The 24,173-nt window shown below is 43.3% G+C and overlaps 1 protein-coding gene across 7 annotated transcripts in view; it reads left to right on the top strand.

The window, feature by feature from the left end:
• Positions 1–24,173, top strand: part of COBLL1 (cordon-bleu WH2 repeat protein like 1) — a 132,008-nt gene that overhangs the window by 1,554 nt on the left and 106,281 nt on the right. For 3 of the 7 annotated variants that reach the window (XM_077319862.1, XM_077319866.1, XM_077319861.1), the window contains exon 2: positions 17,742–17,834. The exons of 3 other annotated variants lie outside the window; for them this stretch is intronic. In XM_077319862.1, coding sequence (XP_077175977.1) covers positions 17,742–17,834 — 93 coding nt within the window. Of the gene's footprint in view, positions 1–297; positions 317–17,741; positions 17,835–24,173 lie in introns of those variants that run through there. One more of the 7 variants, XM_077319871.1, reaches the window with a different exon arrangement.

Genomic DNA, 24,173 nt, shown 5'->3' on the forward strand with positions numbered 1-24,173 from the left:
GCATCCTGGCTGCTATCCAGACCATACTAGCTTGGGGCTGAGAATAGGCCCATTAAAATGAGTGGGAAACATTCACAAGTCTGCCAATACAGGATCTGGCTTCATGGCCAGGTAGAAAAATGAGAATCCACCTGCAGATTTTTCCGCAGAAGTAATTGGCCCTGAGTTCGGTGGTACTGGCTAAATATGTGTAGGGTTTGATTTCGTTTGTGGAGGAGGAATTATTCCACGGGTCGTAAAAGAATGCCCATCTCTTCTTGCGCAACGTGCTTCGCTTTTGGAGCAAGGCCAACCATGGATAAGAGAAAAAGGAGAGGTGAGATTTGCCTTTAGAAGTAGGCAACATCCGGCCATGTTCGCAGAGGGTGTATGTTTGTGTGTGTGGAAAGAATGTTTTGTTCAGTGCACCTTGTGGGGCATTCTGTTCACTTCAGTAAACGCACCACAGTTGCCGAAGAGGTCAGGTCAGTCCAGCTCAGCTTGATCAAAAAGTAATTGTTGACTTGGGGAGGCTTACGGTTCTGCGTGGGAAGTGAAGAATTGCCTTGCCTTGTATTGCAAACCGGATTTAGCTGCACGTGTGGAGATGTGGAATGCGGAGTTGGGCAAATCAATTTTTCTCACTTTGTGATCTGGAATATCTATGTATGTGGAGGAAGAGTTCTAATAAAGAGTTCTTAAAAAGTCTATTGAACTTCTAATAAAGACGGTCTAACTCCCCCTTTCCACTTGCGATGCTATGAAAAGCTGCTTAGCAGCCCCTCGCAAAGTTCTACAACGAAGGTTTTTCATTACCTCTTGTGTATAGAAAAGGTTATACTCAAATTGTGTACAGAAAAGGTTAGACTCAAGTGGCATTCAAGGGGAGGGAGTTCCATAATTTGGGAAGCTCAGTTTAGAGTGCTTCCTTGCATGCCTTTGAACTTTTTGACTTGGCACAGGAATAGTATTGCTGGGATAATCTCAAGGGCCTTTTAGGTATATCTGGCTGACATTTAGAAAAAGCAAGATTAGTAATCAGTGACCCACACTAAAGCATTTTGGATGACTGTAAATGTTTGTGAATGTAATACGTGCATATTGCTTACATTTTCATGTGTGTGTGTATATGTAGTAGCCTGCAATTTTCCTTTTAAATAGTGCAGTGGTGGAAGATGCCGGCAATGCACACTTGACTTAGAGCAGGCTTTAACAACCAGGGCTTCCTAAAACCCTGGTATTTTTTGATGGCCCTGGAAGGGTTTCCTGAATAAATGGGAATTATTTTTTTTATATATTTTAAAAAATTGGTTAAACATGTATTGAGTGATATGACCATATGGTTAAGGTGGCTCCCCTGCCTAAACTGGCCAGTGATGGGCCTGGAGGGGTGTGAAGGGGAGGGGCCCTGGGTAGGTGTGTCTACAGCTATGCTTCCCAACCATAATCTGCATGATTATGGCACTTCTGGGGTTTCTCAGTGGTAAAAAAAAAGTTGACTTAGAGTTTTCAAGGCAAGAGATGTTCAGAGGTGGTTTGCCATTGCCTCCCTCTCCATAGCCACCCTGGTATTACTTGGTAGACTCCCTTCCAAATTCCAGTGGGGTCTGACCCTGTTTACTTTCTGAGATCTGACGAGATTGGGCTAACCTGGGCCATCTTGGTCAGAGAGTTAGGTAGCAGATCAATTGAAAATGGCCACTGACATTTCCGGGTATGCTAGTTTGCAATTGTTCTTTTAAATTGAGGACACACCATTCTCATGCACAAAGGTCAATTGTAGGTGTCATGAAGAACCTGTTAGAGTGCAGATCTGTAAAGGGTACCTATTGGATAGAAGAAGAAGAAGAAGAGTTGGTTCTTATATGCTGCTTTTCTCTACCCGAAGGAGACTCAAAGTGGTTTACAGTCTCATAGAAGCTGCAATGCACTTGTGGCATGTTTTAAATTTGTGTAAGTTCTGTGTCTCCAGTTTCTTTCCCAAGGGCTGTATGTGAAGAATTAACAGACTATGGTAGGCATTTGAGCAAGGTCTGTTTCCAGATCCCACTCTGCTATTGCTTCAAGGGGTGGGGACTGTGGGCTTCTGAACTGTAAGGTTCCTCCTAGGCAGAGACACAAGCTAAAGAGTGAGAGTCAAAGGGCCCTTGACCTTTGGCTTTTAGCTCAGAGATCAGGCCTGAGGGGTTTGCATCACTCTAGATCCCTTTAAGCCATTCACCAGTTATGAAAGTAGAAAGTCAGCAGGTGAGTGAGGGCTACCTAATATTTTGCAGAGAGTACCCCATGTGGGCGGGTGTGTGCGTGCTTGCTGCATAGAGCTCATGGTTCTCAGGGAGCAGGTTTGTTCCCTCAAGGCTAGGGTTACTGACCTGGAGAACCTGAGACAGAGAGAGAGGAGTTTGGGGAAGAGACCCTTAGGGACTTGATAGTTCCACTCCTGTGCTGACAGCAATTCTGCTGTGGCAGAGAGAGTGAGTCTTGAGGCCAGAGAGTGTCAGTCTAAGTCCATAGTAGAGACCCCTTCTTTGGATGACAGCCCAATATTCTCTTGTACCAAAGATACTGCTGGGGTCGGGGAGATGGACTTCTGGTAGTTAGTGATTCAGTCATTAGGAATGTAGACAGGTGTGTGACAGGCATTTTGTCTGCATGGTGACTTGCTGGCCTGATGCAAAGGTGGAGAAGAATCAGTGGTTATGGTGCATACTGAGGTCAGGGAGACTGGGAAATGTAGTTGTGTGAATCTGAAGGAAAAAGGTTACTAGGCAGAAAGTTAAAGGCCAGGGATTCAAAGGTGGCATTCTCAGAAGTACTTCTGGTTCTTCCTCCAGATAGGCACAGATCAGGAGTCTCCATGCATGGAGGATGAAGCAGTGCTAGGAGGAAATAAAATGTTAGGCACTGGAGAACTTTCCAGAACAAGCTGAACCTGTACAAACAAATGGGCTTCGCTTGAACCAAAGGGGAATCAGGCTGCTGGCGATTAATATCAAAAAGTTGTCAGAGCAGCTTTTAAACTAATTCCGGAGGAGGGGGGAGCCAATAGGAGTTGGGGAGTTTCCAGTTCAGGACAAGTCAGTCCAAAGGGATTATTGCATAAGCACTAAGAGTAATATTGATAGAGTGTGATAGAACTGGGGGATGGGTGCAGGATGGTGACTGACAGCCATATCCGGGCCGAAGGTAACTGGGTTACTGGAGAGGGAAATATGTCATAGGGGGTCTATATACCAAGGCTTGAAGTCTGTGAGCCAAGATGGGGGAGCTGGAGTGCTTGGTGCTCAGTGACAATTTAGATATAGTAGGTATTTCCAAAACATGGCAGAACAGGGAAAATCTATGAAATACAGTCATTCCTGGGTATAAGCTCTATAGGAAGGACAGGGAAGGATGTGTTGTTGTTGTTGTTTTTGCATTGTACATCAAAGAGGGCATAGAATCAAATAAGATAGAAAACATCAGGGGAATTAACTCCCCAGAAGAAATGGGTAGAAATACTGGGAAGGGTTACTTAAAACTGGGGGTGTACTATTGCCCGCCTGATCAAACACTTTAAGCTGATCTTGAGATGGAGAAGGAAATAAGAGAGGTGACCAAAGCAGATAATGTTATTATCCTGGGAGACTTCAACTACCTTCACATTGTCGGAATAAATATGCAATTGAGTCGTGTTATACCACTGAATTTCCTAGTTCTCATAAATGACTGTGTACTGGAACTGTTGGTTACAGGGCCAACCAGAGGGGTAGTGATCTTGGACTTGGTTGTGAATAGGTCTCAAGACCTGGTGTAGAGAATGTTAACACCAGTTGAGAACAATGATCATAGTGCTATTAAATTCCGGTCAATGGAAAGTTACTTCTAAAGTCCAAAACTGTCACATTTGATTTCAAAAGTGAGAACTTGTGCATGGAATGGAGGGAGTTGATGAAGATAACATTTTCCCCCTCTTCCAAAATGTAAGAACTTGAGGGAATTCAGTGAAGTTGATGGGCAGTAGTTTCAGGATGGACAAAAGGAAACACTACACAGGGTAACAAAATGTGGAGTTTGCTGCCAGTGGATGTAGTGATAGCTAAATGAATAAGCTTTTATCAAGGATTAGAAGATAGATTAATGGAAGGTAATTCTATCAGTGGCTACTCGCCATTATGACTGAAGGGAAAGCTTCATATTTAAAGGACCTGATCCTATGAATCCCAGAGCGAGGAGGAAAGACCTTGGCTTCTATGCCCTGGTTGGAGAAGAACTGGTTAGCCACTGTGTGAAACAGGATGCTAGACTAGATGAACTATTTGTCTGACAGCAGGGTTCTTACGTATACACAAAATAGAGAACATGTTCAGCATGTGAGAGCTAGACAATCCAAAAATGCTGTTTGACAAACTCAAGTGCTGAACTTGTTACTCATAGTTATGAGTCCAGGAAATCAGGAGCAGGGTTCATTTCAGCCATTTGGTTGAGGTACGAACCACAAATGTATATTTTACTTTTTAAATTACATTTGTATACTGCCTTCCCCTGAGGCTCAGGGCGGTTCACATGAAATGTAAAGAAACTGTACATCAAACTCAGTTTTTCATATTGAATAGAATAACGACAATGGTAATGATAATGATAACAATGATATAACAATTTAACAGAATAATAAACAGGTCCATGGTTGTCCAAGTCAGGTGCATGGATTCCTGGGAGGGAGGTTCAGGGGGCCCAGTAGGTGTTGTTGGTTCCAGTCGACCTCAACCAAATGCCTGGCAGAAGAGCTCCCTTTTGCAGGCCCTGCGGAACTGTTTTAGTTTCGTTAGAGCCTTGATCTCTTCCGGGAGCTCATTCCACCAGGTGGGGGCCAGGACAGAGAAGGCCCTGGCCCTTGTTGAGGTCAAGCAGGCTTCCTTGGGGCTAGGGATCACCAGCCAGCTTGAGGTGGCAGAGTGCAACCCTGTTTGAGGGGTATAGACATAAAGGCGATCCCTCAGGTATACTCCGTGCTGACCATGTATGGCAGGGGTAGTCAAACTGCGGCCCTCCAGATGTCCATGGACTACAATTCCCATGAGCCCCTGCCACTGGCAGGGGCTCATGGGAATTGTAGTCCATGGACATCTGGAGGGCCGCAGTTTGACTACTCCTGACGTATGACCTTGAAGGTGATTACCAGAACCTTTAGTCTGATCCAGAATTCAACTGGTAGCCACTACAGTTGTTGGAGGATGGGCTGGATGTGGGACCTCCATGGTTTGCTGTGAGGACCCTGGCCACTGCATTTTGGGCCAGCTGTAATTTCCAGATCAAGGCTAAGGGCAGGCCTGCATAGAGCGAGTTGCAGAAGTCCTAGCTAGAGGTGACCGTCACATGGTTCACTGTGGCTTAAGTGTTCCAGGGCCAAGTAGGGTGCTAATAGTTTGCCTTGGTGAAGGTGGTAGAAGGCCAGCTGTGCTACTCTTGTGACCTGGGCTTCCATGGAAAGGGAAGCATCCAGGATCACGCCCAGGTTCCTGGATATATACAATAAAATGAACTGTTCTGGGAATAGTCCTTTGTAGGTGCTTTTGTGCTGGGCAGTATACAAAAGAAGTTCATTCTCTTGTAGATTATGATAGGAATTTTCCAGAGCAACAAGCTATAACCTGTTCATTTATATTGTTGAACATTAATTTGTTTAGGTAATAGGCGGGAAACCTGTCAGGACATCAAGAGCGTACTTTAAAAGTTTATGTAAAAGAAATATTTCTCAGTATTCTGGATTAGTTTCAGAAGAGTACAAATAATGTAATAAGAACTGGAAGGAGAAACTGGAAAGAGAAGTGAGTCGGTCTGTCGAGCTGTGCTGTAACATAATAGATTAACAGGAATGGAAGAAAACTCAATGTCTGTTTTTATAATAAGGATGATTAAATACAAATAATAAACCAACTATAAAAGTACATGGACCATGGTTTGGAAACAGAGCCAGAAGAATGTTCTGAAAGTAAAAGATGTGGTATTTCAACAATTGACGTGAATGAGATTTAGATGGTAGACTACCTCTGAATCCTCTGTAGGCTAGTCTGACAGTACAGTTGTACACAGAGTTAATCCAGTTTAAAGCCATGCAATGAGAACTGAGTAATTCTTCATGACTCCGCCACCTCAAAAGAGAAGTCCGCAAGATATTGCCTACTGATGATGTTTCACATGTTACTATGCATGGTGGTAGAGGAATCGCCTCAGTTTAAGCCACCTTTGGTAGATCCAGGTCATTGCTTTCTAAGCCAGGGACATTCCACGCACATAGGATAATGTAATTTCAATGTGCTTCGGCAGCTGGATTTTCCTGTGCATTATCTATTGTGTGCAGAATAGGTCCAGTTATACTTCATGATATATGGTTCAGTGTCTCTTCATATAACTGAACAACTTGCAAGAAGGAGGGGGAAACATGAATGTGAAATACGTACTTAATTACACATGGTTGGGACTTGCCTATAATATCTGACAAAAATCATCTTGTGGAGGGGAAATCCCTGTAATGTGAATCTATATTTAGTGAAAGGAGTTGGCTATGAAAAATGCAATGGCCTGAGGAAAGGAAGGAACTGTTGGTTTGAGGATGTGAGGAGATGTGTTCTTACAGCTTCAAGTGATTTTCGAAGTTGGTGTTGGTGTGAGCGCTCTTGAAACAGGAAAATTATAAAAACACATGGGATTATAAAATTAATTATAAACTATAAATTAATTAATTTTATAATTAATTAATTATGATTTTATAATATTAATTATAAAAACACAGGGATGAAGTGATTCTGGCATATTTCTATCTGTGAACTTCATTGAGTAGGACTTTGTAAAACTTTTTGGGTCTTAAAGGTGCCACTGGAAAGGTGTTTCATTGTCTTTTGCTAGTCTAAGGGACTGAATATGGACTTCTTTTGAAGTGTTCTAGGATCAAAACACTGATACTTTCCTCTCAAAGTGCAGATCGGTTGTCATTTTGTTCACTGTCATCAGAACACTAACAAGGGGGTGAAGGGGGCGAAGCCTGAGAGGGACCCTTTGATCTTATTAACCCAGACCCAACCATAGCTCTGTTTTACAGGCCGTGCAGAACTTTGCCAGCTCTGTCAAGGCCCTCAGCTCTCCAGGGAGCTCATTCCACCAGGATGGGGCCAGGTCTGAAAAGGCCCTGGCTCAGATCACCGCAAGGCGTATCTCTCTGGAGCGAGGGACCACCAACAGGTAGTACCTGCAGAACGGAACACCCTGCTGGGGCATAAGCAAATAAACAGTCCCTCAGATGGACTGGGCCCAAGCCACGGCTGGCCTCAAAGGTCAAAATCAGGGCCTTGTACTTGATCTGAGCCAGAACTGGTAGCCACTGCAGCTGCCTTAGCACAGGCTGGTCATGGGTCTTTCAAAGTGAACCAGTGAGGACTCTAGCAGCTTCTTTGTCAAGGAGAAGGGTAGGCCAGTGTAGAGCGAGTTACAGAAGTCTAGTCTAGATGTGATTGTTGCATGGATCACTGTAGCCAGGCAGCCCATAGACAAGTAGGGTGCTAGTAGCCTTGTTTGGCGATGATGATAAAACATTGTGTGTGCTACCCCTGTGACCTGTGTCTCTTTCGTAATATCAATATTGATAGTTTATTTCCTTTAACTATATTGCTGAAAGGAAAACATTTCTTTGCATTTTGTTCTTTTACAGTTGTGGTAAAAATTGTAGGCTCACAGAAAAAAAGCAGATCTCGGAATGCAAGACTGACACTGCAACCTACTGCAGAGTTGCTCAAGTGTAAGAAAATTTAAATCAGCAGGTTTAGACTGGAAGTATTCTGCATAGAATTGTATGGATAATGACTCAAGGTTGACTCTCTTCCATGAGAGATGTATACATTGGTCTCATCGCATGTCATTCTACTGACATTTATTTTATCCCGTTTATACGACTATTAATTTAGTATATCAATTGTATTAATATCTAGTAATCTTTTAAAATGTGCACTTTTAAAAAACAGGCCTTTTAAAACATGATCCAATGAAATGTTTTATTGTAGCATACATAAGTTCCCACGACTCCCTATCTACATGAGGCTCTTGGAAATATTCTGTAGTTCTGGAAAGGGACAGTGTTTATAATAGTAATTTCCTCTAGATAAAAATAATAATATAATAACAATTTTCTTCGGGGTGTGTGTGTGTTAAATGTTGACATTAAATCCCACCGTGGCTGAAAGCAATTTGCTTTGAATAATATATATTATACACAAGATCACTTTACTGTATCATTAAAATGCTGTTGCTGAAAAGATCTGTTGGTGATGAAATGAAGCTTCCATACGGATTTGATGGAGGTTTTCCAAAATAGTGGCCCTTAAGTTTTCTCCCTCCCATTTGTAAGAAGCAAAAGCCTGTGGCATCCTTTTGTGAGTTCTCCTGCTCTGCTTCATTGCCTCCGTAATAAAGTAATATCACATGTTTTAGTGTATTGACTGTTACTGGGGAGAAAGGAAAAGAGATGCAGGATGGCAATATTTTGCAGCAGTCACATGGTATCCATTATTTTTCATTTCATGGTTATGGTGTGGAAATAATTTCTGGCCAAATCTGAAGCAAAATATAAAATTACTTAGGTTCTTAAACCCTCACTGTGAATCCTTATTGACTGGAGTAACAAATCCTGAAATTGGATTTGAAAGTATGAATTTTAGGAGACAAAACTGCATTACAATTTAACTTGCTTAGTTGTTTGTTTTTAAAAAGAAAAGGCAATTATATTAATACTAGCAAGAAAGCCCATTTCAACCAGGAATGCAATAGGTGCTAGGACCCAGAGGACACTGGGAGGTGCAGATCTCTCTCCCCCTCTTCCTGTCGCTGCATGTCTCTTGGTGTGCCTCGCAGCAGGAGGCATAGCAGGTTATCAGGGCTGGTTTGTAGGAGGGAAGCTGGGCTGGTGTTCAGTTTGGGGCAGCTCTCTGTCTGTGTCTCTCTCCCTCCATCACAGCAGGGGCGGCTCTCTCTGTGTCTCTCTCTCTGTGGCAGCAGGAGCCATAGCAGGTAATTAGGGCTCGTTCTTAGGAGGGAAGCAGGGCTGGTCAGCAGGTTGGGGCAGCTCTCTCTGTGTCTCTCTACCTCACTTGTAGCAAGAGCAAGAGGAGGGAATGAGGGCTTGTGTTCGGTCTGACAGGGGTCTGTGTGTCTCTGTATCTGGTGTGTCTGAGAGGAACCTGGTTAGCACCCAGGGAGGGAGGGCGGGAGCTGTAAGGACCAGCTAATCAGGGTGCAGCCAGCAACGCTGGCCCTATTCCAACTCGGACAGCCGGACACATTCCACCCCCCAGGCTGTTTCACAAGTATATAGAGGAATAAAGGATAAGGAATTCCTGCAGCAACTGGTTTAACATGTTTGTATGGGTTTAAACTATCGAGTTTTTTACCATCTTCCATGTTTTTAAAAAACTGAGCATGTTTCTTAGAAGACGGGCCCTGGTTCTAGGGATTTGAGTCAGTGCTAGCTCATCTGCTTGACCTGCAGAAGGTCCCAGATTCAGTCTCTGGCATCTTCAGTTAAGAGGATCAGTTAGTAATGTGAAGGATCTCTATCTTGGACCCTGGAGAGCTGCTACTTGTCTGAGGATGTGATGCTGACCGTAGTGGCCTATATAAGGTTTCTTTTGTCCTGTTCAGGCTTGTCCTTAGCTGATGAAAATGAAATCTACCGTATATACCTGCATATAAGCTGACCCGCATATAAGCTGAGGCACCTAATTTTACCACAAAATCTGGGCAAATTTATTGACTCGCACATAAGCCAAGGGAGGGAAATGCTCCATCATCACAGGCTCTCCCATCCAGCCTCCCCCCCCACCACCAAATACAGAAAAGTCAAGAGGATGAATTGCTGCTGGTTTTTGTACCCCGCTTTTCACCCACATAAACCAAAAGAATAGTTTGGTAGAAGTGATTAAGAAGAGGAAGAAGTGAAGGCAAAAGGGAAAAAAAAAGATCGGATTCCTTCAGTCAAACCATTGATGTCCTACAAGCTGCCGGAGCAACGATTGGCCAGCTGGAGCAGGCTTTTATTTCACTTACTGTAGCTGCTCGCATATAAGCCGAGGAGGGCTTTTTCAGTGTGGAAAAAGGTGCTGAAAAATAAGGCTTATACGCGAATAAATAGGGTTAATAGGTTAGATCCCACCAACTTTATTGTTCATGCTCACCATGTTCTCCTCATCAGTGTCCATCCCATGTGGCTTCTGTTCATAGAATCATAGGGTTGGAAGGGTCCTCCAGGGTCATCTAGCACAACCCCCTGCACAATGCAGGAACTCACAACTACATGCATGTCCCATGATTCCCCCAGTACAGTCTTTTTGCTGGTCACAGATAATTCTGTCCTAACGTTGGAAAAGTCAGTTGGATCCAACCCAGCGATTATGCTTGATCTTAGCAGTAAGATCAGTAAAGCATAAATAGGAAATATGATAAAACTTTTGCAAGAAAGGTTGTGATGAGAGTGCTTAATTTTGCAGAGATTATTGGCATCTCTAAGGGATGGTGTGGGGTTAGAGTTCCGGCAAAAGATCACATGGCCTTGACTTAAGAACTTTTACTAGAGACTAGATAGCCTGTATGGTCCCTTCCAACGCTATGTTTCTATGATTCCCGAGAGTGCGTGTATACCTCTTGTAAATCTTACTTGGCAGGCTTGCCCTGGGGTTAAATCAGTGTAAAATTGAAGACATTTGATGATATTTTAACTTGAACGAATTTGATGTTTCTTATGTTACCCGCAATGAGCTTTTCAGATGGGACATTTCTATAAATAAAACATTTCTATAAATAAGAAATTGCAACTAAATAAATGGTAGTAGCTGCTTAACTCTGTTTGCAAGAAGCCAATCCAAATATAACCGTGGCTTCTGAAATTTGCTTTAGCTTGTCTCTTAGGGAAGGAAACCGACCAGCTGTGTTGGCTTGTCTTTTCCCCTCTATTATGTCACATGTCTCCATTCCTTCTCCTTATTTTCATTTTCTCTGAACAATTTGGAACCATTCTGAGGACACTACGGGAAGTTCTCCAGAGTGAATAATTGTGACTGATACAGTAACAGGCCATGAGTAGTTTATAACCCAGGAAATCTTGTTGGTCAGATACCTTTTGTCAGATTGTGGTGTTGTAGATACAGTGTTTGGACTAGGATCTGAGAAACCTAGGTTTGAATCCCCGCTCTGCCATGGAAGCTTTCAAGGTGACCTTGGGCCAATCATACACTCTTGGGGCTTGATCCAACCATACACATACAGCTTTGTGTAGCAGTTAGGAGTGTGGACTTCAAATGTGGCAAGCTGGGTTTGATTCCCTGATCCTCCTCTACATGCAGCCAGCTGGGTGACCTTGGACTCATCACAGCATTGATAGAGCTGTTCTGACTGAGCAGGAATATCAGGGCTCTCTCAGCCTCACCTCCCTCACAGGGTGGCTGTTGTGGGGAGAGGAAGGGAAGGTGAATGTAAGCCTCTTTAGGACTCCTTCGGGTAGAGAAAAGTGGCATATAAGAACCAACTCTTCTCCTTCAGTAATATCAGGGCTCTCTCAGCCTCACCTCCCTCACAGGGTGGCTGTTGTGGGGAGAGGAAGGGAAGGCGAATGTAAGCCTCTTTAAGACTCCTTCGGGTAGAGAAAAGTGGCATATAAGAACCAACTCTTCTCCTTCAACCTAACCTGCCTTACAGAGTTTTCAGGATAAAATGGAAAAAGAAGCTGTAAACCAATGGTCCCCAACCTGTGGTCCGCGGCCCGGCACCGGGCCGCGGTTCCCTCTTCCCCCCCCCCCGCAGTAAAAAACTTCCCAGACTGCAAGCTTGCGGCCCGGGAAGCTTCTTACTGCGGGAGGGGGGGGGAGAGGGAATCAGGGGCGTGCATGCGCGATGCGCGGGCGCGGCCACGCATGCGTCATGCATGCTGCACAGGCGTGGCCGTCTCCCTACCGGTCCCCAGCCGAAAAAAGGTTGGGGACCACTGCTGTAAACCACTCTGGGTGCCTTGGAGGTGTAGCAGTTATATAAATATATTTAAGTGAGCCATTTTCCTCCTCTGTGTTTATTATGAAGGATGTTGTTGAGGTAATCGCGCCCGACTCGCTTCTAACTGCGCCTCATGTTTGTTTCTAAAACTAAACTAGCACCAAGAAGTCCTGAAACACAATACTGTAATAATCTTATAGTGAAATCCTAAACGCAATTGCACCTAGCATTGGAGTCATTGGGGCTGAGAAGACTTTGGATAAATAACTCAGCGTTGGATAAATAACACTGTTAATCCTGCTGGGTCCAGGAATTGGTCTGGTTCCCAGTTAAACTTTTCCGAATCATCATTGCGTGCTTGAGATCTCTGTAGGGGTGATGTTATAATTTTTAACCTCTGGAGCAGACCAAGAGAGAACTTCAGTGGGTTGGGGAATGCAGGCTACTAGTATGAAAAATCCTGTGTGGTAGGATAATATGCACGTATGGGAAAACAGGATTTATTTATTATATTTATTTATTCATTACATTTATATGCTGCCCTCCCTTTGTGGCTCAGGGCAGTTTACATAGAACACAGGAAACAAGAAGATAATAAGTACATTATAATCCAGAGCAGGTGATATGGTTCCCCCTTGGTATTGGTACCTGAACATCTGATACCGAACATATTGCTCCCCCCCCCCCCATGCTGCCCTCACAAGGGCCTTCCTGTTTTAAGGAGGGCCTTGGGATTTTTGCCATCTGTTAAGATTTTTGTGTATTGTGATTGGGTTTTAATGATTGGGTTTTAATGATTGGGTTATTGAATTTCATTGTATGGATTTTGTTTTATGTGACCCGCCGTGAGCTGATTTTTGAGAGTGGCAAATTTTTGAGAGTTCTTAAAAAAAAAAAAAAAGAACAATAGTAGTAACAGCAGTTGTATAATAATTAATAACTGACATAACATAGCTAACATAGCAATATTAACTGTGACCCCAAGTGTTGGTCAGTTCAGGAAGAGGGGAGATTCGGGGAGGGGGGGCAGTAGATGGTTGTTGGTTCAGTTGACCTCAGCCAAATGCCTGGCAGAAGAGCTGTGTTTTGCAGGCCCTGCAGAACTGCGATAGCTCAGGCAGGGCTCTGATGTCTTCTGGGAGCTCATTCCACCAGGTGGGGCCAGGACAGAGAAAGCTCTGGCCCTGGTTGAGGTCAGGCATGCTTCTTTGGGGCCAGGGATCACCAGCCAGTGTAGAAGTGGCAGAATGTAGAACTCTTTGGGGAAAGAGACAGTAAGGTCGTCCCTTAGGTACGCTGGGCCCAGACCTCGTATGGGCCATTCAGAGCCCTGCCCAAGATGAATAGTATCCTATCAGAAGCTGAAACAAGTGACATCAATGATGGAAGAGTATGCTGAAGATACAATTATGGCCAGAACAGGAGCATATTGCAGGTTACTTCACTGCATATGTCTGTATTATGTATGAAAACAATTTGTGTCTTCTTTCTACAGAAAAATGGCATTATAGTTTAAAGATACATCACCATATCTGAACAACATTGGTGTGACCAGCAGATGTAGTCCCTCTGATGCCCAGCTGGCAATCAGGCCACTGTGGGGGGTGGGGAGGGTTGGATTTTTTTTTTACCACCATGCATTATTATGATTATTGTTGAATGCTAATTTTAATGCGGTTTGTATCAGGGTTTTTTTAAAAATATACGAGTATCTATGTGTAACTTGCCACAAGCCAGCTTCCCAGGAGTGGTGGGAAATGAATCAAATAAATTGATTTTAAAAATAAATTTCAAGAACAGCTCTTTACTGATTCCTAAGCACTCTGTATAAATCTGTTTTCACATTCAAAAGTACAAAAGTACAATAGTGTTAGAGAAGTCACTGCCCCCCCCCCACACACACACACATTTACAGACCAAAGTATTCCATCTGCAGTTATTTTGAAAGTGAGAAGGAAGATGGTCACTCTAAAGGCAGTCATAATATAAGGCTTCTGGAGTGATGAATGATTTACTGAGATCCAGAAACACAAGAGCTAGCGCTTGCCATTTTATTTTTCCTTTCCGAACTCCTGTATATATAAACACGCAATAGCAGTTTCTGATATTATGTTTCTGTCTATGTACTTTGGCTGGTATTCTGCATTGCAGAAAGGGCTTTCCCACTTGGCTGCTTGGTGCTGCTGTTCATTTGCTGTTTCAGGCCTGGCCAAACAGGGCTGGCTGGGGTTCATGGTAATTGTAGTCTGTGGACATCTGGAGGACCGCAATTTGGTTTAGAAAATCGGCTCCCTTCTAGAGGACTCCCCTGATGATGGGGTGACTGTGTTTATTGACTGTTTTAAAGTTTTAAACTGTATGCTGATTTTACCGATGTTAACCCATTCGGAAGGGCAGTCTATAAGTAAAATTGTATTGTTATTGTTATTAGATATTGAATGTGCTCTGGCAGAAGTCACTGAGGGATCTTTCCATCTGATTCAAAGTCAAGGTATTATTAACTCCTGGAGTTCAATGACACTCCTCCCGGATCGAACATTTGGACAAGAGTCAGAATAATCTCTTTGGCTGTACAATAGGCGCCAGCAAGGCCTAGGAGAGGAATCATTGTCTGAGCCATCTCCTGGAGGTTCTCATGCTGGGATGGTTTTCAAATGAATGCATCCTGTGTAAGGTTCACTGATGTAGTCTGAAGTCATGCCAGTCTGTGAAATGTAGACTGGTGCCTTTTCCACCCGTGGTGCTTTGGCCTCTGAAAGGTGGTTGGATAGCTGTAGCATAAAAATGGGTCCTGAAGGCCTGGGTTGTTTTTCCGTAATTATATGGATTAAATTGAAACAAGGCAACTGATGCTTAGACTCCGAAGATTTAAGTATTTGGAGTAAGTAACAGCAACTGCATGCCAGCTAGCTATCTGTAAATGCTCTCTATTTGTGGATGATCTGAAGGGTCTTGGTAATTAAGAGGAAAGAATAATCATTTCTCTGGGAGGTGTTGCCACAGGGAACTGTCAGATGGGAATTGTTTGCTTCTTCTGATTTGGCTGAGTGCAGCAAGATTCTCATGAATACAGAAACGGTTTCTTCAGCAACTTTAAAAGAAAAAGATTCCAGCTATTGCTTGGCATTATTATTTGCATAGACAGGATTAAAATGAAGTAAGCTACAGTTGTGGCTAGTGAGTAGGAACTGGGGTGGATTGATGGCATTATGAAAGAGGGTGAAATCTGGCAGGAGGAGAGGCTTTCGACAAGAATTTTGTGCAGCATGGTTCTGCAGCCCACAGAAGCATAAATCAGTCCCAGGTCTTTTACCCTACATCAGTGTCTTGAGTGTAACTTCTGTTATACCAGTGGTTCTCAACCTTCCTAATGCTGCGACCCTTTAATACAGTTCCTCATGTTGTGGTGACCCCCAACCATAAAATTATGCAAGTGTTCCTTCACAGAAATTAAACCTAAACTGACCAATGGTGTAAAGATCCATTGTTCGTGATTGTATATTAATTTTTTTCTGGTGTTTCTCAGTTCAGTTCTGCCTCTTGTCCCACCACGCTCTTTTCCGCTGCTCCAGACAGATGAATGTTCTATCTTGATCTACCCTGCAAGGCTGTTGTGTGGATGAGATGGAAGAGGAGCGATGTCAGCCACTTTGGGGGGCCCCCCTGGAGAGAAGGGCCGCTCACCCTGCCGCAACCCCTTTGAAAAGGTTGTTCGACCCCCAAAGGGGTCCCGACTCTCAGGTTGAGAACCACTGTGTTATACAAATACTCTATTTCAAAGAAGATGATGCCCCCAAGATGCTTCCATGCTTGAGAGGGCAGGCAGGGGACAGAAGGGCAAGGTCTCAGCTTACTGCAGTCAGCAGTTGATGATCTGTTTGCCCCATATTCTTTTAATGTAGACATATTTATTGAACCCAGGATGTTTGCCATGCAATTCAATCTCAAGTGAATACAAACAAATGCAAATTGCTGTTTTTTCCAATTTATTTCTGGAATCTGCTAATTGTTTTCATTATGCTGTATGTTCATTTACCCTCCCACTTTGCCTATAAGTACAAACTGATTACTTCCATTCCATGACATTGTATCTGAGGAAGTGTGCTTGCACTTGAAAGCTCATACCTTGAATAAAAACTTTATTGGCTTTTAAGGTGCCACTGGGCTCTAAATTTGTCACACCTCTACTGTGTCCCTCTTCCACATGCAGGTTGACTCTGTAAGGCCTGTGCTACGGATGTAGAGAAAATTATTCCTGTCTACTTCAGTTCCGAGAACTTAATTTTATATTGGGGCTAACCATCATTTAAAAATACTTCCCAGAACGTCCCTCAGAGCGCTGTGAATAATGTTTGTTCTGTGTTACTTTAATGGAAATAATAGTCCTACATTCTTTAACATACCAGTGATTAAAGAATTTCTGCTCTCAACTGAACCGTATCCAGTTTTGATTGAATGTGAAAACCTGAACAATGTTACTTTAAGATGCAGCTCCATTTTACGTTATATTTATGATGATGTAGTTCTTTGTGAGGTACAGCTTCAGAACATGTAAACAGAATAAAAAAAGGATTCCAGCAGCTTTTTATAGACTAACAAAATGTATTTCAGCATAAGATTTGGTGAGTCAGAGTTCATTTTCTCAGAGGCACACAATGGCCATTAGGCTGATATACTTATATGGAATACTGTTTACTATTTCTGTCTGATGGCAGAGAGCTTCATGCATCTCAGGGAGCGAGTTCTGATTCACAGAATGTTTTAGAGTCCAATAGCACCTTTAAGACCAACTTAAAAGCTCACGACTTGAATAAATCTTTGTTGGTCTTAAAGGTGCTAAAAAGGTATCCCCTGCGCAAGCACCGATTCATGTCTTACCCTTGGGGTGATGCATTCTAGCGTTTTCATGGCAGACTCAATACGGGGTGGTTTGCCAGTGCCTTCCCCAGTCATTACCGTTTACCCCCCAGCAGCAAGCTGGGTACTCATTTTACCGACCTCGGAAGGATGGAAGGCTGAGTCAACCTTGAGCCGGCTGCTGGGATTGAACTCCCAGCCTCATGGGCAAAGACTTTCAGACGGCTGCCTTACCACTCTGCGCCACAAGAGGCTCATCTTAAAGGTGCTACTGGACTCCAATTTTGTTGTGCTGCTTCAGACCAACACGGCTACCCACATGAATCTAACAATTATGCTTTATTAGTCTTTAAGGTGCTTTGGAATCCCATTTCCTGCTGGAATCCCATTTCATTTTGCTACTATAGCCTAACATAGCCACCTGGAATTAAATGGAGCAGAATTAAGGCAGCGGGGAAAGATCCTAAACCCCCTTAACCTTTCCAGCCTCCAGCAAATAGAAAGAAAAAGAAATACATGATCCCTGAACCTAATAGCTCCTGACTGATTTGAGTAATAAGGCTTCCAGATGTTCCCAGCCTGCTGTATGAGGCACATTCCCTATAGCCAGAGGGAGCGAAGGATGAGTCAGTTGTAGCTGGCAAAATGCAAGTGGAAACACCTGTCTTCTCAGATCTTTTGGGGGGTCTGATTCTTCCGGGGGGGGGGGGCAGAAGAAGCAATACAGGTTTGTCATGCTTGGATGTTGTAGGTTTTCTGGGCCGTGTGGCCTTGGTCTGGTAGTTTTAGCCCCTGTCATTTCATCAGTAACTGTGTTTGGCATCTTTTTTTTTAAAACATTTTTTATTGAAAGTTTTACACAACCACAAAAAAAGACACATCTTTTGGCATCTTCACAGGTCAGACACAGCAAGTTGGGAGTCTCTCTGTGCCAAAGCGTGGAGCCTGAACAGTTCAGAAAGGAATGTGATGTATTACACCCCTGCCCACACGTGAGTAAATGCCCATCAACTGTTCACACACTCCTTACTTTGGCAGAGGGACTAAAACTACCAGACCACAACCACACAGCCCAGAAAACTCTTAACAGCCCATTGATTCTGGCTGTAAAAGCCTTTGACAATTCATTCATCATGTTACTTTCATGTATTTTCCACCATTTTTGGATGAAAACTTCTTAACAGGCCAATAGGTAAAGGTGAAGGAATAGAAACCATTGCAGAGGCAGTGTGGAAATAGGAATGCTGCACCGAGACATTAAAAAGGAATGTTAAAGGAATTTGGAGCATTACAGGAATTTGGTGTCAAACAAGGATGTCTTTGCTCATTCAAAATGAGGGACACCAGTAGGCATTTTGTACAGTGAGCATTGATGTTTTCCCTGTGGCAATGGTCAAGGTTGTTATTAAAGGATTTGCTCTGATTGATGCACAACAGTCCTCTGTGTGTTTTTTTTAAAAATCGCATAGCAAAGGGGAAAATTAGTATATTTGAACAGGTCAGTTTAAACCCTGCTGTGGCTCTAAGATATCTCAAAGCCATATTTACGCTTTTAGCCTGTCCTACTTCCACATACTTTACCTTTCCCAACAAGGGTTTCATCACGGCCCTGGAAAAGTTTCCCAAATGGATGAAAGATAATCATTATTAATATATATTTTAAAATTTCTTAAACATGATGATGCCCATTGATGGGCCTGGAGGGGGTGGGAAGGGGAGGGCCCCCATGTAGATGTGTACATAGCTATGCTGCCAAACCATAGTCTGCACAATCACTTCACTTCTGGGGTTTCTCAACGCCTTGAGAAAGTTCCAGGGTTTTCTCAATGGTAAATAGTTGAGAAAGACTGCTGTAGAGCCAGTTTGGTGTAGTGGTTAGGAGTGCGGACTTCTAATCTGGCATGCCGGGTTCGATTCTGCGCTCCCCCACATGCAGCCAGCTGGGTGACCTTGGGCTCGCCACGGCACTGATAAAACTGTTCTGACCGAGCAGTGATATTAGGGGTTTCTCAGCCTCACCCACCTCACAGGGTGTCTGTTGCGGGGAGAGGAAAGGGAAGGCGACTAAGCTGCTTTGCTTTGAGCCTCCTTTGGGTAGAGAAAAGTGGCATATAAGAACCAACTCTTCTTCTTCTTCTGCTTGCCATATCACAAGAGTGTGACTGCCTTCTGGTATGTGCATCTGAACAGTATGTTTATACATTCATATTTTGCATGTGTTTAATGTTTTTAGTTATGTACTATGCAAAACAGCCCATATTCTCAAGCGTTTGTGATCATTTAAAAATACCTTAGTTAATTAAAACTCGTGACAAGCAACCCTCCTTAAACTGATTGATAACACTTTGTAACACAGTGATAAAAACGATTAATGTATCGGGCTAAACCTAATCTGTTATTACCCTTGTAAATATCTTAGTTATGGTCTGCAGGGCATTCATTTATATTCAGAATCATATCTCGCTGAATCTGGCCCCCATGCAGATTGAAAGAGGCAGGAAACTGGGCCAGTTAGAGACAAGGGTAATTTTCCACACATACAGGGGAGCCAGCTCCCTCCATGTTTGCAGGAAAATGTTAGAAGATGGAGAGATGGTTAAAACACACCCCAATGGAAGAATATCTTCTCTGTGTGTGTGCAGACAATGTACACTTAACATGAATGGAAGGGGAGGAGCCAGCTGACTCCTTGCACCTCAACTCAAAATTAGGCACCATAGACCTTTCCTATGCAGGTGGGCAGAGAAGAGGAGCAGAAGCTGCTGTCCCCCACTGCATGAACTGGGGAGGAGGAAGAGAAGAAGCTGTCCCCCTGCTTTGCCAGACAGGGGAGGGGGAGTGCCCCATGAACCAGGCAGTTGGAGGTGGGAGCAGTGCTGCAGTCAAGCAGGCTAGTGGTTGGTTAGGATCCCCATCCTGTGGATCATGAGGGTTTCCCTTGCAGTGACTGGGAAAACTGGAACTATTGCTGTTGTTACCTATGGTGAGCAGGTGGAGGAGCAGTTGTGCATCCATGGGGAGGGGAGAACCAGAGCTACCACTGCATTTGCCAGGGAGTTCGTAACTTGGGGGGGGGGGGAGGGATGCACAAGTTGGAAGCTCAGTGACAGGGCTCCTGTGTCCTGCAAGTGTTGTGGTTCCCAGCTTGAAAGGTACAAAATACTAATTGCATTGCTGTGCTTTGGGCCTCTGTATGAGAATCCTTTCAATATTTATATATATGGTATCATCTGGAATTCCCTTTTCATTAATACATAAGAGCAGCCTTTGGTGTCTGGGATCTACTACCAATTCCTGCATTCCCTAAGCCTGCTGTAACCAACAGAGTTAAATAAAAAGGAGAGCTCCGTAGAGTTTCATGACGTGGTTGGTATGATATGCTGTATTCTTTTTCTTATTTTAGATTTAGAAGCCATTGGAAGTGGAACTGTGATTCATGTGCTTTATGTGCAGCAGGTCTTAGGTTCATTTCCAGTTAAAAAGATCATGTCCAGAAGCCCTGGGGAGCTACTGCCAGTCAGAACAGAGTCCAACCTTTCTCAACTCTTTTACTGTTGAAAAACCCCTGAGACATTCTTCAGGCTTCCAGAAACCTCAGAAATGGCGCAAGCGTGCTTGATATGGTTGGGAAATATAGCTGTGTACATGCCCATCCCCAATCCCAATCACAACCCATCCAGATCCATCATTGACCATGGGGTGTGGGCAGGTTGACATGACCTTATATGGTAATCAATCAATAAATGTTTAACAAATCATATATATATATGTTAAAATTAATTAATTCCCACCCATTCAGGAAACCCTTCAAGGGTTGTCAAGAAGCCCAAGGGTTTCACAAAACATTGGCTGAGAAAGCCTGGAATAGACAAAGCTGACTTTTGTAGGCCAGTAGACTTACTTGACAGCATCACGTGTGTATAATGATTACTTGTATACTGCCACATAGTGTATTGAGGGGAGAAAGATGGGTCCCTTCTTTTCCCTGATATCAGGAAGAAGAGGAAAAGTTGGGTTTTATACCCCACTTTTCACTAACCAAAGGAGTCTCAAAGTGACTTTCAATTGCCTTCCCTTCCTCTCCCCACAACAGACACTCTATGGGCTAGGTGAGGCTGAGAGAGCTCTCATAGAACTGCTCTGTTAGAGCAGCACTAGCAGGACTATGACTAGCTCAAGGTCACCCAGCTGGGTGCATGTGGAGGAATGGGAATCAAATCCATTTCTCCAAATGAGAGGCTGCAGCTCTTAACCATTACCCCTTGTTGGTAAATTTGTTCTTCCTTTCATGACAACAGAGCCCTAGAGAGATGTGTTCTCCTTCATGTCATAGAAATGAATTACTTCTTTTAGTCTCAGATGAATTAGTTTCATGTATGTGCCAAACCTGGAACAATGAGATATGGTTTAGTAGATTCATGGGTGTGTGTTTACTGTGTGTGAATGAGGCTACGCAGGTGCCTGGATCATTTGAAAAAAAAAACTGCCCAGTGTAAAATCTGTGAATGAAAAGACAAAAACAGTACATAAAATTTCAAGTAAAGTGCTTCTGTTGCTGATTTAGTTTGTGTGTTTAGCAAATTCAGTGTTTATTCTCTGAAATCGAATGAGTAGCTTTTATAGTTTCTCTCAGCCCCTTTCATGCTGCTGTTGAATCTACAATTAAAGAGTGTTTGAGACTTTACTTTCTTATTTAGATATCGAATCCGGGTAGGAAATTATCCCGTCATATGGGATAAAACCACACCAGTGACCAATTCACAGTTCTTTTTCTACATAGAAATTTTATCCTGGTTGGATCATGTGCAAAATGATCTTCACAAAACCGATTCACAATGTGCCTCTTAAAGCAGCCAGAAATGAAACAACAGAAGCACTTTCCTTGAAATAATAATGTTCTGTCTCATATTCAGAAACTAGCATCTTATCAGAATAGTGATAGGAAGTTTGCATGAATATGTTCAGGCTCTTCACATTGTTGTTCCTGGCAGGGCCTGAGCACTGTTTCCTTGGTGGTTTCGGCAGCCTTAAATTTTGAGACATTCTCAGTTTTAAATTCCATTTATTAACAGTGAACTCCAAAGGGCCTGCAAAACGGAGCTCTTCCGATAGGCGTTTGATTGAGGCAGGCCACCAGAAACATCTATGGACTCCCCCCTCCTTAAAAATAAAAATACTCTCCCTCAGAACACCCTGGATGCGGTAATATGGGGGAGTAATGTGGTGAGTAATTTGACAGGGGCTGGGAGCAAACGACCCTGCTTGTTGTTTTAGGTGATTTAAAGCAGGGGTAGTCAACCTGTGGTCCTCCAGATGTCCATGGACTACAATTCCCAAGACTGTTCTGACCGAGTTTCTGGCATTTGCAGGCAGGGGCTCATGAGAATTGTAGTCCATGGACATCTGGAGGACCACAGGTTGACTACCCCTGATTTAAAGGATTGTTGTGTTTTTGTTACATGTTGGTTCTAAATTGTTGTACATCGCCCCAAGACCGCTAGACCAGAGCTACAAATTCAATAATAAAAAGTTACCTTAAAAAGATGAAGGGAGAAAAGGAAAATGTACAGTAATGTATAGAATACCTGCCTTTTGTTTGTCCAATGGTATCAAATACAATCGTTACAAACATTATTCAAAATGTTTACTTTGTAGGTAAACTGATAGATCTGAAATATGGTGTAAAGACTGCAAAATAAAACTGTTTCTATACTAAGCAATGCTGCGTTGGAGCATGAGCATGGCAACTGTGTGTGTATGTGTTTCTGTGTACGTGCCTAGCAATAAGTAGGTTAATATTTGTAGCTTTAGGAACATATGAGAAGCTAAAGTATGCAGTCTTTCCATTAATAAGCTTATGGGGAAACAGTTTTAAAATGTTCCTTCCTGCAAGGCACTGGCAAAATACCTCTGGAGTTCACTAAAGCTGTGTCCCTCAGTGAGAAGACAATAATAGTGTACAAGAATCTCTGAAAGTTGTGTCTGTGGCAGGGAACAACTGCAGTTGAATGTTTCCAGGGGCTCAGGTGAATCGCAATAGGTCAACATGACCTGAATACTCAAACACATGTGCTCGCTTCGGAAGCACATATACTAAATACTGAAACACAATATGCAGGTGTTTTAGTCCAGACTAGTCCTTGTATATTCAGGTCAAACCAAAAGGTAGTACTACCTCACCCCTTGCATACCTAACTTGTGGAACACACAGCCTCAGGGTGCGGCGATGGCCTTCAGCTCAGATAGTTTTGGACGATGACCTTTGAATCCAAGTTGCTGGGTTACAACAGTAGGTTTTGCCCTCTTTGTCTAAACTTGAAAGTCTTTCTAGGGCAGTGGTTCTCGACCTTCCTAATGCCGCAACCCTTTAATATAGTTCCTCATGTTGTGGTGACCCCCCAACCATAAAATTATGCAAGTGTTCTTTCACAGAAATTAAACCGAAACTGACCAATGGTGTGAAGATCCATTGTTCATGATTGTATATAAATTGGTTTTTTTCCAGAGTTTCTCAGTTCAGTTCTGCCTCTTGTCCCACCAAGCTCCGCCACCACCTGGAGTGCCTGTGCTGCGCTGGAGGGGCTGCTGGAGCACCTGGCGGCCAAGTGCGGGCACCTGCAGATGGAGCGGCAACAGTGGCAGCACCCCCACTGCCAAGCTGCTCGCCTTGCCGCGACCCCTGTGAAAGGGTCGATTGACCCACAAAGGGGTCCCGACCCCCAGATTGAGAACCACTCTTCTGGGGCATCAGTTCGGTGTAATATGTGCAAAGGGGGAATTTGAATAGATATTATTCATAATAAAACTTTCCCAACAAGGCATTTGCTGGCAGGGGCTCATGGGAATTGTAGTCCATGGACATCTGGAGGACCACAGATTGACTACCCCTGCTTTAAGACACGGAATAAAAAAAGCAGAAGAAATGTACAGCAGGTTATTTTTGGCTGAGAGGTTTTTTTTTAAATTAGCAGTGGGGATTGTGAACGTGATAGAAATCAGTCCTCCTTAGAATCAACATCAGATGCTCACAGCAAGGGAAGTTTGTTTGCAAAAGGCAATGAAAGACCATATTGTGTCAACTGGAAGACAGTTTGTTTGTAATGCCTTTCAAATCTGCAAACACAGCTTGTTGGCTTGTCTTTTTTCAGAGTTTCCTTTGGGCTTCTGTCTAGTCTTCTCTTGACTCATATTTCAGCCTTTCTAATTTTCCATGTGACTCAGTTCTTTACTTGCCCCGTCAGGATAACTGTGTTACGTTGCTAATCCTACTTTTGAATCTCTTCTGCGATTCACCGTTCTTGTTCAAATAAATTTATATTGTGAATTGTTAC

The sequence above is a fragment of the Paroedura picta genome, chromosome 2, assembly GCF_049243985.1.
Source record: "Paroedura picta isolate Pp20150507F chromosome 2, Ppicta_v3.0, whole genome shotgun sequence".
In the NCBI taxonomy this organism is placed as follows: Eukaryota; Metazoa; Chordata; class Lepidosauria; order Squamata; family Gekkonidae; genus Paroedura; species Paroedura picta.